The sequence below is a fragment of the Tupaia chinensis genome, unplaced genomic scaffold, assembly GCF_000334495.1.
Source record: "Tupaia chinensis unplaced genomic scaffold, TupChi_1.0 Scaffold139234_1, whole genome shotgun sequence".
Classification (NCBI taxonomy): Eukaryota; Metazoa; Chordata; class Mammalia; order Scandentia; family Tupaiidae; genus Tupaia; species Tupaia belangeri.
In genome coordinates, this window is record NW_006199123.1 from 238,566 (window position 1) to 252,000 (window position 13,435).

General features: G+C 43.8%; 1 protein-coding gene and 1 pseudogene across 1 annotated transcript; one reads left to right on the forward strand and one right to left on the reverse strand.

Moving 5' to 3' along the window:
• Window positions 1–261: 261 nt before the first annotated feature.
• On the forward strand, window positions 262–9,760 carry LOC102492929 (nuclear RNA export factor 2). The gene is made up of 20 exons (XM_006161845.1): window positions 262–364; window positions 585–726; window positions 1,269–1,352; window positions 1,463–1,567; window positions 1,678–1,758; window positions 1,879–1,948; window positions 2,105–2,193; window positions 2,312–2,419; window positions 2,581–2,690; window positions 4,026–4,062; window positions 4,473–4,541; window positions 4,627–4,682; window positions 4,826–4,933; window positions 5,055–5,101; window positions 5,216–5,331; window positions 5,426–5,468; window positions 6,012–6,084; window positions 6,602–6,784; window positions 9,454–9,514; window positions 9,652–9,760. The coding sequence occupies exons 1-20, from the start codon at window positions 324–326 to the stop codon at window positions 9,694–9,696; spliced, it is 1,668 nt and encodes a 555-aa protein (XP_006161907.1). The 5' UTR covers window positions 262–323; the 3' UTR covers window positions 9,697–9,760.
• Window positions 9,761–10,960: 1,200 nt separating this feature from the next.
• LOC106736363 (uncharacterized protein C3orf14 pseudogene) lies at window positions 10,961–11,308 on the reverse strand (annotated as a pseudogene).
• Between the last annotated feature and the right edge of the window lie 2,127 nt (window positions 11,309–13,435).

Below are 13,435 nucleotides of genomic sequence, written 5' to 3' on the forward strand. Positions count from 1 at the left end.
ATAAACTAGACATCAGAGTAAAGAAAGTTAAAGAATCAGTGCACCAGGAAGACATAACAATCCTAAGTGTGTGTGTGCACAAATCATGAGAGCCTCAACATACACAAAATGTTGATGGAGCTGAAAGGACAGTTAAATTTACAATTATATTTTGACTCTAATTTTTATTCCCAATTTCAGAATGTGATGATAGTGGTAGTTCTCCTCAAGGAAGGAAGAGATATAGGAGTTCTTTCCAGGATAAATTTGGCAAGAGTAAATTATCTTGTGAACATAGAGAGGATGAACTTCTGCCTTCACATCTCCAGGAAGGTGATGGAAACATGGCAATGAGCAATGCTTTTGAAGACCCTCAAGTAAGACAGTAAGTGACCAGGCAGCCTGCTTTGCATGTAGCAGCCTCTGAGACTGTGCATCTCTTACTCTCTAAAGTTGTCTTTTTCTTTCTTGCTGGGAAACTGAATAATACTGGAAATGGAATAATAGTTGATCAATACTAGTTGTATTTCTGGTATCGGTGAGGAGAGAATTTGTAGACTTTCTTCACATTTTTAGACACCCTCCTTCTCTCCTCTTCTCCGTAGCACCCAATCTGACAAGAGGAGAGTGAAATGGAATAATGAAGACTGTATCCATGTTACTGTATGGAGAGATACAAAACCTCCAGAGAGAGAAATGAGAGAGAACACACAAGATGGAACCATGAAGAGTTGGTTCAGGGTCACAGTGAGTGTTGTAGCAAGGTTTGCGCTAGGTAGAATATACTGGAACCTTATAGAAGGAAGATTACAGTAAATACCTTAGGTTGGTTTTTAGTTTTGAGTGATTTTTTTGCTATAGGGTGTGTGTGCTCACCAGTGAGACAGAAAAGTGAGAAATCCCCCCCCAGGGGATAGCCACATTGCAATCCCTTCTCTTCCATTCTCCTTTCGAGATTTTGGGCACACATGCACATGCACCTGTGAGTTCAAGCCACCAGGTCCAAGACTCAAACCAGAGTTGGCCATGTGGGAGTACAGTACCTTAAACACTATAACACCTGCTGGCTCTAACACCTTAAGTTTATTTTTTGGAGGAAAGCTAGATGAAGAGAAAGGGGAGTTAGGGGCCCATATTTGGTACCCAAAAAAAAGAACATCAATGTTTTCTTCTCTAAAGGTTCTATATAGCTACATAGAATATTGGAAAAGAGCACTTGGTTGGATCTGTTTTCCATCCTTAATTCCATGTTGTATCTATTCTTTCCCATCCCTTCTTCTAACCCATAGATTCCACATGGGAGAAAGTATGACAAGACATGGCTCATGAGTTCAATCCAGAGCTATTGCAGTGTCCCTTTCATCCCAGTTGATGTAAGAAAAGATGTGAAGCCATATGAGTGGGCCCAGGGGACTGGGAGAGAATTGATTCAGCAGGGGCTGTTGGATTATGACATTATAGCTTTTGTCTATATTCTCTGTAGTTCCACTACATCAGAAATCAGGCCCGATTCTTTGTCCAGAATGCTAGTACTTCCACTGCATTAAAAGAAATCAACTACAGGATTTGCGATGAAGAGAGCCGAAAGGTGTGTGCCACGGGTATTCCCTGTACCTAGTACTGGAGGACAGGCCAGGGGATAGTCATTGTCTTGAAGATAAGAGGTCTTGGTGCTTACTCCATCTTTCCTTCTTACAGATATTTATCTTCGTCAGTCCTTCTGATGCACCTTACTCTGTGCAGAATAAGTTGAAGCCAGAACAAATGGAGCAGCTAAAAGTAATGCAGACTCAAAACACATTGTGTGCCAATTCCAAAACCCACCTTTTCTTTCCCTGCCCCCCTGTCACCACCACTAACACAGCCTCAGAGGCACTTTGTCCAATTCTATCTCTGCAGCTGACTATGGATAAAAGATATGATGTCTTCCACCAAGCTCTTAACCTCAAAAGGCTCCGATTTGACCCAGGTATGACTGACAGGAGTAATTTTAGGGCAGGTGAGGGTAGAAAGATCACCCTAGGACGGAGACTTAGGGATGGCAACTTGGGGAGGAGTTGGCATTGGTGTTTGTACAGCTGAACCCCTCTTAGCTTTCTAATTCCATTTTCTTGGCTTCCTAAAGACTTGATGGGACATGATATTGACATAATCCTGAATCGGAGAAACTGCATGGCTGCCACCCTGAAAATCATTGAAAGGAATTTCCCTGAGGTCAGGCCTTAGGCCCAGTGCTGGTATTTATGCAGAGGGGTGGAAAAGATGGGCTGGAAGGCAGATTTCTCTCCACCTCTAAATAGCAACCTTAATTTTAACTCTTCTTTGAAAAAAGCTGTTGTCCTTAAACTTGCAAGATAACAAACTGTACCAGCTGGATGGCTTGTCCGACATTACAGAGAAGGCCCCCAGGGTCAAGATCCTGAACCTTTCAAAAAATGAGGTGAGAAGAGGGAGGCAAATAAGATTTGGGTTGAGGGTGGGTGATAGTGCACGTAGGGGAGATGGCAAGGCCTATGAATGAGGATGATGGCTGGGGGATCAGAGCGGGGATGCTTTTCTTTCTCTGGGACTCCTTTTCTAATTTCCCCCCATCTTTCTCAGCTGAAGTCAGTGCGGGAGCTGGACAAGGTGAAAGGGCTGAAGCTCCAAGAGCTATGGCTGGAAGGGAACCCCTTGTGCCGCACCTTCCCAGACCGATCTGCCTATGTAAGGTCAGTGCTGAGCCCTGACACCCTCCTGGGCACCCATGCATTCTCAGGGCCCATGTTGCCCTGACAGTGCCATCTGTAGGAGGAGGCAGCTCTGGACCTCTGGGAGGACCACAGGCCCACCTCTCCTCTCTGTCCCTTAACCTGCTCACCTGTTCTCCTGGTCTGCCGTGTGTTTCTCACCTCTACACCAAGCCTCCCCCAGCCTGCCCTCCATGATTGTGCTCCAGAAATCAGAGTTCCCCCTCCTCACCAGCATTGTGGGTGCTCAGCTGTGAGTCAGATGCTGGAGCCCTGCACTGGGAAAGGGTCCTCCAGCCCAGGGCCTCATGCTGAGACAGGTCTTTCTGTGTATATGCTGAGATGGGGCTTTTCTCACCTATCTTGAGCAGGATCCTCCTTCCCTTGCTTCAAAAAAAATCCCTTTACTTGGCCCCAGCTGACAGGGTGGCCTTCCTGCCCTGTGGTGAGAGCTGAGGCCCTGGGTGACTACCGTCATGATAGCCATTCCTCTGGTCCAGTGCCAGGACCCAGGCCTTCCTTGGGGAAAAACCTGTGTTCTCTGAGTCAGGAGTGGATGGCAGAAGGCAAAGGTTGAGGAGACAGAAGGTCTCTTACGGCATTGCCCCTCCTTTCTTCCATATGTCACCACATCATCCTGCCTGGTCCTTCATGGGTGTCCTGGGTAGCCCCAGACACTCCACCCCACACAGAACTGGGAACTGGCCCTTTACTCTCTTGGGGAAGGTCTCATGTCCTGTGGCTGCTCCATGTCCTATGCCCAATACAGACTGAGCTCACACAGATGAAAAAAGGCTCGACCTACGTGCACTGGGCCCCAGCCTGACAGATGCATTTTTTCCTTTCCTACCTGGAGCCCCAGGGCCAACCAGGAGCAGGTAAAGGAAAAGGCTGCAGTAGGAGAGCCATTTCCTTCCCTCTTCCTCCCTGACCCCCACCAGCATGGTCAAGCGTTTTTCCTTTTCCCTTTCTCCTTTGTCTGTACTCTCCAGATCTCCCCGTATTTCCCTTCATTCCCTTTCTGTGGCTATCCTCTGTCTTCCCCTCCCTGGTCCCTGAGCCCTACCTCCCCCTCCTTCCTGCTTCAGCATCCTGGGCCATCCCTGGGGGTTGACCTGCTCTTGGCTAGGCTAGGTCTGGCAGAATGCTGGACCTCAAGAGAGGGAGCAGAGCCCTGGGCTCCCACTCTACTTCCTCCTCCCTCTGGAGCCTCCCATGGGGGAAAGAGGGAAAGAAGGAAGGAAGAAGAGAGGGAAGCATGGAGGCTGTGCAATCTTGAATAGTCCACTATTTCTTTCCATTGCTGGTGTTGGACAGTGCCATCCGAGATTGTTTCCCCAAGCTGTTATGCCTGGTAAGTCCTTGACTTCATTGTTGTCTCCCCTTAAATATGTACATGACCTCCACATCTGCCTTTAACTTCTTTGGGTCTTGCATAGATTACCGTATATATACCTAAGACCCTCATGCATTTTAGAGGATAAGGATTCCTGAAAACATCTTGGAGATCATCCATGGAAAGATGTTCACACACACACACACACATACACACACACACGCACCACACACACAAAGTTGCATGTAATGGTAGAAATTTTCAGGACCCCATGATGAAGGTGCTCACTGTAAACTTCCTCAGAGAATTTTCAGGGCCATTTCACATGTGGCTTCTGACCCTTCTTTCCTCCTAGGCCCATTTAACTCATTGGTCATCTGATGCTACTTTACTGGTCTCAACTGCTTATCTTTTCTTCCCTTGTCCAGGATGGACAAGAGTTACTTATACCAGTTATCACAGACATGGAAACCACTGAGTTATTTAAACCCTGCATGGTAAGGAAGAGGACCAAGCAAGATTTGGGGTGTTGCAAAGGAGAGTTTGTTAGCTGCATGGGTCTAAGTTGCCTTTTGATTTCAGGAAAGTTATAAAGGATCTGAGATGCTGAAGAATCTTGTCCTGCAATTCCTGCAGCAGTAAGTGCCCCTGAGACCACGAGTTGGAGGGCTGGATGGGCTGGGCCATCCAGTCACAGATATTCTCATGGTTTGAAGGAGTGTTCAAGTCTCATTTGGAGCCCAGACCATAGAGATAGCCTGTCCTCCTCGTTCCCCCACAGGTATTTCTTGATCTATGACTCTGGAGACCGACAGGGTCTCCTTGATGCTTACCATGATGAGGCCTGCTTCTCCCTGACCATTCCCTTCAACCCTGAGAACCCAGGCCCGTGAGTATCACAGCTTACACTGACCAGAGGCCATGTGGGTCCCCAGAAGACCCAGACCAGTTCCTGGAAACATCCACATTGGCTGGACTACCACCTTCTGATCCTCTTTTCCTCCTATCAGCAGTTTGTGTGAGTACTTCAATGGAAGCAGGAAGCACAAGAATCCCTGTAAGTGTGTATGGGCAAGAGTGGGCAGGGTAGTTAGTAGGTGTGAAGGGCCAGTCAGGGGGGCCATGACTAGGGTGTTACTGCCCTTCATCTTCACCTCACTTCCTGCCACAGACCTGCAGAGGCAGTTGCTGAAGCACACAAAATGTGACATTGTGAACACCCTCAACATGCTGCCCAAAACTCAGCATGATCTCAGCTCCTTCCTGGTGGATATGTGGTTCCACACGGTGAGCCCTTGCCTCCTCTCGAAGGCAGACCAGGAGGATCCAAGGTGGGGAGGAGGTAAAGGGAATCCTTAGCACCTGAGTTCTTCCCTTTCAGGAAATGATGGTTTGCTTTTCTGTCAATGGAGTATTCAAGGAAGGTGAGTGTTCATATAGTCTTCTCTCAATATCCCCCCGTGACCCCTCCCCGTTTGTGCTTCCTCTACGAACTCTCTTAGCCTCCCTATTCTGTTCATTGCCTTCCTGTTCTTCCCTCTGTGTTCTGCCCACAAAGCGTCCTAGTCTGACCTAGGTACATGCCTGTCAATTCTGCATAGCTTAGGCATTAGGGACATGGACTATGGAATCTGAGGGTACTCATCCCAGGTTACTCTGTGACCTTGGGTCAGCTAATTCAACCTTTGGTTTCCTCATTTACAAAATTAGGCTATTAATACTGTGAAAATAAAAGTCATGCAAGTTTGTAAAGTCGTCATCATAGGGCCCAACATATAATAGGGGCCTTTTCATGAGGAGAGAATTGTTCCTGTTGATGTATTCTCCATTTGTGCCATACCCTCCTGAGCAGTTGTTCTGGTGTGGCCCCTTTCAGTGTATCAAGCAAGAGCACCTGGTTGGGGAATACCATGGAAGTGTGTAAAGCATGTGCAACCCTAAGAGGATGTTGTTTGTTGTTCTTATAGTGGAAGGAAATTATCAAGGATGCATCCATGCCTTCACCCGGACATTCACCTCTACCCTGGCCAGCAATTCCAGGTCAGTGCTATGTTATGGGTGGGATCATCTATACAGCCTGGGGCTGGTGATGTGGGAATGTGGCTTTGCAGTCCTCAGGGTTTATGAAAAGCCAAAAGGTAGATTCAAGACGTAGTCTATCCTGATAGTTTAGAGCATAGGCTCTGGGGTTGGTATACTGAATTATCTTCCTGACTCTAATACTCACTGGCTGTGTGACATAGGTCAAGTCACATGACCTGTCTCTGCCTCACTGTTTTTATATGAAAATGGGGATTAGAATGTCTTCTTTTTGAACTGCTGTGCAAGGTAAATGCAATGGAGTTAAATCTACAACTCTACTGAAGATGGTAGACATTCTCCCTGAAGGTGGGCTACGTGGGAAGGTTAAAGGATACCAGCCAAGGAATCTGAGAGCCGGGCACAGTCAGAGTATGAAAGGAATCTTGTTACTGAGTGGCAGTGAGTTTAGGATCATTGTTGGGGTGTGTGAGGTTGTCTACCTTGTAAGTTGTCTGAGGGCCCATCTCTCCTCCAGGTTGTACATCATGAACGATGAGCTGATTGTGAGAAATGCCAGCTCCAAGGAGACCCAGAGTGCCTACTCCATCCCAGTGCCTACACCCTGCTCTAGCTATGTCCCTGCCCTCTCCCAAGAGCAGCAGGAAATGGTGCAGACTTTCTCCACCCAGTCTGGAATGAACCTCGAGTGGTCTCAGAAGTGAGTGCTAGGTGTGCACAGGAATGGCATGGTCTGAGAGGAACAGGAGTGAATACTGGGAAATAGAAGGCAATTTGGAAAAATAAATATTTGGATATTTTACTTCCCAAATAAAGTAGGACCATAAAAGGCTGTCCTAATTTTGTTATGATATTTGTAAATAAACTTTAAAACAACATAATGTTCAGCTGACATGATCTTGTATATCAAAAATCCTGAGGAATCTACTAATAAACTACTAGAGGTTGGGACCAGCAGTTAGTGTAATGGCTATGTCACTGGACTCCCTTGTAGTCGACCACAGTTTGCGTCCCGGACCTGGTGGCTTAAAACTCATGCCAGGTGCGTGTGCGTGCGTGCTCCAGATCCCGAGAGGAGAATAGAGGAGAAGGGATTGCAGCGTGGCCATCCCCCTGGGGGGGTGATTTCTCGCTTTCTGTCTCTCTGTCTCTCTCTGTCTGTCTGGTGAGTGCATGAGCCCTATAGCAAAAACTTCTTAAAAAGAAAAAAAAAAAGAAACTACTAGATGTGATAAATTCAACAAAGATTCAGGATATAAGATTTATATATATAAATAATTTTCATTTCTATGCACTTACATTGAACAATCCAAAAAGGAAATTAAGAAAATAATTCCATTTATAATAGTATCAAAAAGAATAAATACAGGACCAGCAGATGGTGCAATGGTTATGTCATTGGACTATGATGTAGTTGACCACAGTTCGAGTCCTGGACCTGGGGCCATAAAACTCACATAGGGCGCATGTGTGTGTTATTCAAGATCCTGAGAGAAGAATGGAGAAGAAGGGATTGCAGTGAGACCATACCCCAGGGGATGATGTCTTGCATTTTGTCTTTCTGTCTCTCTCCAGTGAGCACACATGCCCTATAGCAAAAATCTCTCTTAAATAAAAGAATAAATACTTAAAAAGAAGTATAACTAAAGAAGTGCAAAGCTTATATTTAGTAACGTGTAAAACATTTTAAAATAAAAAAACTTAGGGCCAACCCCATAACCTAGAGGTTAAGGGAGCTGATCCCACATGGCTGACTTGTGGTTCAAATCCAGGACCCAACAACTTGAAAAGTACTCCAAATACACATGTATGCATGCCCTAGAATCCAACAGGATGGAGAAGTGGAGCAACTGTTATTGCAGTTTAATCACGCTCTATTAAGGGGAGCTTTCTCTCTCTTTCTCTGGTGAGCACACACACTTTCCAACAATTAAATAAAAAGACCTAAAATGGACAGATACGCCATCTTCATGGATTTGAAGACTATTATTGTGAAGATGGTAATATGGATGCTACCGGACTTAAAGTAGGATTATATCTCAATAAATCTATTGTGAATTGAAAATATTGTAAGTCAAAATCGGGCATTTTGTACACATGATGAGATGCAAAAATACAAAATGCAACATCAAAAAATGCTGGTGGGACAGCAAGTGGCATAATGGTTAAGGTTAATAATACTCTGAAACAGGAATCAAGTGAGCTTGTAAAGTCATTGTCACAGGGCCAAACATGTAGTAGGGGTCTTATCACGGGGAAGGGCCTACTCTGCAGTTCAAATCCCAAACCTGGCAGCTTGAAAACATGCCAGGCGTGTGTGTGTGTGCGCGTGCCCAAAATCCCAAGAGAATAGAGAAGAGATTGTGATGTGGCCATCCCCTCCAGGGAATGGTTTCTTGTCTTTTCTCTCTGTCTCTGTCTATCTTTAGCAAGCACATGTGCCCTATGGCAAAAATCTTTTTAAAAAATTCTGGCAACAGAACACACTGCAAATGATTGGTTGTTTGCCATCATAATTGTGTGACTGACTGGAAATCATCTTGTTACTGCTGCCCAGCATTGTGATAAAATATCACACTTCATATTGCTAGCTCTAAAAAAGATCAAAATTCAAAAGTTGAAGTATGGCTTCTCCACAATGCATATGGCTTTAACACATCATAACATCAAAATCTTGTATGTCAAACTGTCTTAAGGTAACCGTCTTAATTGTCTACACTAAAAGTGGTCTACAGATTGAACACATTCCCTAGCAAAATCTCAACTGGCTTCTTTCCAGAAATTGACAAGGTGATCCTAAAATGTGTATGGAAAAGCTATGACTCATAATAATCAAAACAGTTTTGAAATATAATAACACAGTTGGTGGACTCACACTTTTCTGTTTCAAGACTGATTACAAAGCTGATGTAATCAAGACTGCATGGTATTGGCATTTGGATAGATATATGTTGAGTCATCAGAAAAATCATGACACATTTTTGCACAGAAAAACAAAAAAATGCATCATGGCTTTTCTGACAGACCAATAGGTCAATGCATTAGAAGAGTCCCAAAATAAATTCTGACATTTATGGTCAGTTGATTTACAATCAGGTACAAAAAAAATGTAATGAAGAAAAAATAGTCTTTTCAACAAATGGATTTTAGGCAACTAGATAGCAACATACAAAATAATGAACTTTGATCATTACTATACATTGCTTGCAAACATTTTGGATTTTGCTAGGTCATTCTTCATCATTACCATAGTGCTCATACTGGTACATAGGTCCCAGCAAAAAAGTATCATAGCTATTGTGGTGGCATTTTGTGATCAGCATTCTGTACTATGGTAGTAATGGAGATCCATCTCTTCTCCCACCACAGGTGCCTTCAGGATAATGAGTGGGATTACACCAGAGCTGGTCAGGTCTTCACTATGTTCCAGGTGAGGAAGGAGAATCAAGTGGGTAAAAGATGGATGTCTCTGGGCCTTCAGGAAGGCCAGTTAAGTGGAGGCCAAGTGGCCTGAGGATGGAATTCAGGACATCTGGCTCTTCTGACATCCCAACTTTATCCTTTCAGACTGAGAGCAAGATCCCAGAGGAGGCCTTCAAGCAAATTCCTTAAAAGGAGCCCTTGGATATCATCATCATCTTCATTTTCACCCACATCATCTTTGTTTCTCTTTTCACCAACCTAAAGCCATGTCCATGACTAGGGTTGGAGGCCTAGGTGACCAAGAAGCCAATGTGCCCTTTTAGGCCAGGTAACATAACCACTTGAACGGCCAGTTGTCTGTTTGTTTTCCCTACTCATGGTTGCTGTTTATTTTCACAATAAAGAGTAATGTTTCATGTTGTATGTTGTACACCATAGAATTTTTATCCCCTGCCCCAGTCATGAGTCAATGAGAGGACCAGAACTGAAAGGCCCTGAGGGTTTCCCCATCCTCTCGCCATGTCCATCCCTGGCTGGACAATGCAGATACATCTGGCTTCCCTCCATAAGTAGTTGGTCAATAAACCATGATGACAAAGGACACGCACTACTTCCAGGGATTGGCTTTTGGAGACAGTGTCAGACGCTCCACCTAGAAACCACAGAAGCAAGCACATCACCTGAAGCAACAGAAGCTTTGCAGGGAATGTCAACAGGCTAGTGAGTGCTCTGCAAGGAAAGAAGGTGAGGACTCATGTATCTTACATCTTATCCCAATCATTCAAACATTTTCAAAGACCATACCATGATCAGTTTTATGATGCACACACAGGCAAATGGGAAATGGGCCTTCCCACAGTTCTCACCATGCTTCCGTCTTCCCATCAGTCATCCTGACCCTGAAGGTTCACTGTCTGAGGACTCTCATGTCAGCATGTGCAGGAAGAAAGAAAGTCAGCCTGTCTGGCCAGCTCGTTCCTCAGCTGACACATGTCCATGTTCTTGAGGAGGTTCAGCCATTTATTTTCACTTCTAAACAAACAATTCAAATCTCATTATGACCAGTTCTGTGGGATCTTTCTTAATGAGTGGAAGTTAGCAGTTACATATTGCAGGCAAGAATTGAACAAGACATCTACACATCTACTTTTTCCCATACTTTGTAATGTTTGCAGTTTAGACAACGAGAAGGCATAATTTTTGTAATAAACAGTCCAGTTTTTAATATTGATTTTCAACTCTTCTATGAGTTTGGCAGAAAGAAAGTTCATGACTTTAAAATAGTAAGTAATAACCTGAGGCTGCCCAGTAGATTTTTCATATCTTCTGTGTTATTTAGGAGGCAATAGAACAACATGAACATATTCAATTCCTACAGTCTCTGTAATTATCCACATACTCTTTAATACTCACCTTTATTAAATAGTTTTTTTTCAAATATGTGAAGGAGTTATCACTGGGCCTCATTTTGAATGATATTTTCTGCTTCACTTTGATTTTAAATGTCAGTAGGTATGGTACTCTTCCTAAAAGAAACCGTTCCCATTTGGGAATGTTTTCTTCTACTGATGTCCAGTATATGTCTCAAGAGAAATCACCTTGGGCATGGAAGAGGGTGAATCTCGGTCTGTAGAGACTTTTATACTGTTTCTACGTTCTTTAAAAGACTAAGGTTCCTTTTAGGTTCTGTGTCTTGATCTCCAAATTTATTCTCCACTTGTAGAAGTAACGTTAATCTTCGTGATACTGTTTCTTCATGTCTTTTAGAAAGGCGAATTTCCTGAGCAAATAAGGAAGTCATCTTTAATCAAAGCTGTGTTGCATTTTGGCTATTGCACTTCACTAACCATGCTGCCTCTGAGCTCTTTCAGGAGCAGGCATAATTTTTGAAATTAATTTTGGGGCCCGGTGGGTGGTATGATGGCTAAGGGTGCTGGACTCCCACATAGTCTACCACGGTTCGAGTCTTTGACCTGGTGGCTTGCTTTCTAACTTTCTCTGTCTCTCTCTCTCTCTCTCTCTCTCTGTCCCTCTCTGGTCAAATTAAAATAAATAAATAAAGTTAAATAAAATAATTTTAAAAAGAAATTAATTTTGGTACAAAGTTTTCAGGCTACAATCTTATCAATAATATTATTATTATGAAGGACCACCAGTTTACAAATTATACCAACCTTGTTCTTCCATGTAATGTCTCAATCATCAAAGGCAAACTCTTGTACTTCAAAAAGCTTCAGTCTCACCCAGGAGACAGACAGACTAGGCCCTTCTCAGACTCTGTGAGAAACAGAGATGGTCTCACTTGTTACTGTACAATTATAGTATCTGGTTCAATTCAGACTTTCCAAGTTTCCCAGGTTCTCTTGTAGGCAGAGACCATGGAACCCATTGTGTGGTCCCTCTACTTTTGTTCTCTACATCCTCAGTCCTCCACATCCTTATATCTTTCTCCAGCCAGGTTGAATGCCAAGGTCTTCCTTTCTTTCATCCTTCTGCCACTGATTTCCACATTTCTCTTTGGTTACATGGTCCCAGGCAGTCTCCACCACCTCTCTCTCTCTCCCTCCCCCTTCACATATAAGTCATGCATCACTTAATGACAGAGAAATATTTTGAGACATGCATCTTTAGGCTATTTTGTCACTGTTAAAAACATCATAGAATGTTCTTACACAAACACAAGTCTACTACACAACTAGGCTCATATAGTATATAGCCTATTATTATCTTAGGAACAACCATTGTATGCAGTCTGTTGACCCAATCACCATTATTTGGTGCATGACTGTGTGTACATATACATGTAGACACACACACACACACACACACACACACACACACTCACCTCTGTGAATTTTCCTGCAGAACATGTTCTTGGAAGTATAAATTCCAAGGCAAAGTATATACTTTCCAAGATTATTTCTGAAGTTGCAGGTAGGGGTGACAGATATTCATACATTGTTTCTTAGTTGTAAATTGACTTGGCCATTTCTTAGTGTCATATAGAATTATTTCATCATATATTCACATATATGCGTGTGTACACACTTCATATAAATGGAATCAATGTATATATACCTTTGTATCCATTTGGTTCTAATTACCAAAGTTATTATAAAGTTGTTTATAATCACTTGTTACAATATATGTTTTTATAGGATCTATTGGAACTTTATTTTTGATGTTGTTAATTTATGTGATAATTATGTGGAGTGGAGTGGGAGAGCTGATTAGGATGGAAGGCTGGAAATGGGAATCCCAGTCAGAAGAGTCAAGCAACAACTGCTATGTTCCTTTCCCTGGGCCATAAAACACTCCAGGGATAAAATGGTAGAGAGCTTGTTCTGTGCAAATTACAAGGGTTTATCTCCAAGAAATGGGATTACTTCTCATGTGTCATTTCCCTTCTTGTTCATCACATACAAAGGCATCAGGTTTATGGACAGACACCTCCAATGAGGTACACTTCTTACAAAAGTTACTAGTGGGGGTGAGTGGTGGACCCCACCCTATGCCCCATCAGAGCCCAGGAGCTCCCATGGGGAAGGATCCCCAAGTGACTACAGGGACTCCAGAGGGAGTATACTTGATCATGCCCACTTCCATCCTTCATCTCCAACTAAATTTTGTGCCTTTCCTCAGAAGACACCTGGCTCCTAGTTACAATGCTTCACCTTTAACACTTTGTTCAAGAACTTTTCTCTGAACTCGGGACCAGCAGTTAGTGTAATGGCTATGTCGCTGGACTCCCACATAGTTGACCTCAGTTCGAGTCCCAGACCCGGTGGCTTAAACTCATGCCGGGCGCGTGTGCGTGTGTGCCCAAGATCCCAAGAGGAGAATGGAGGAGAAGGAATTGTGGCGTGGCCATCCCCCCTGGGGGGTGATTTCCTGCTTTCTGTCTCTCTCTGTCTGTCTGGTGAGTGCA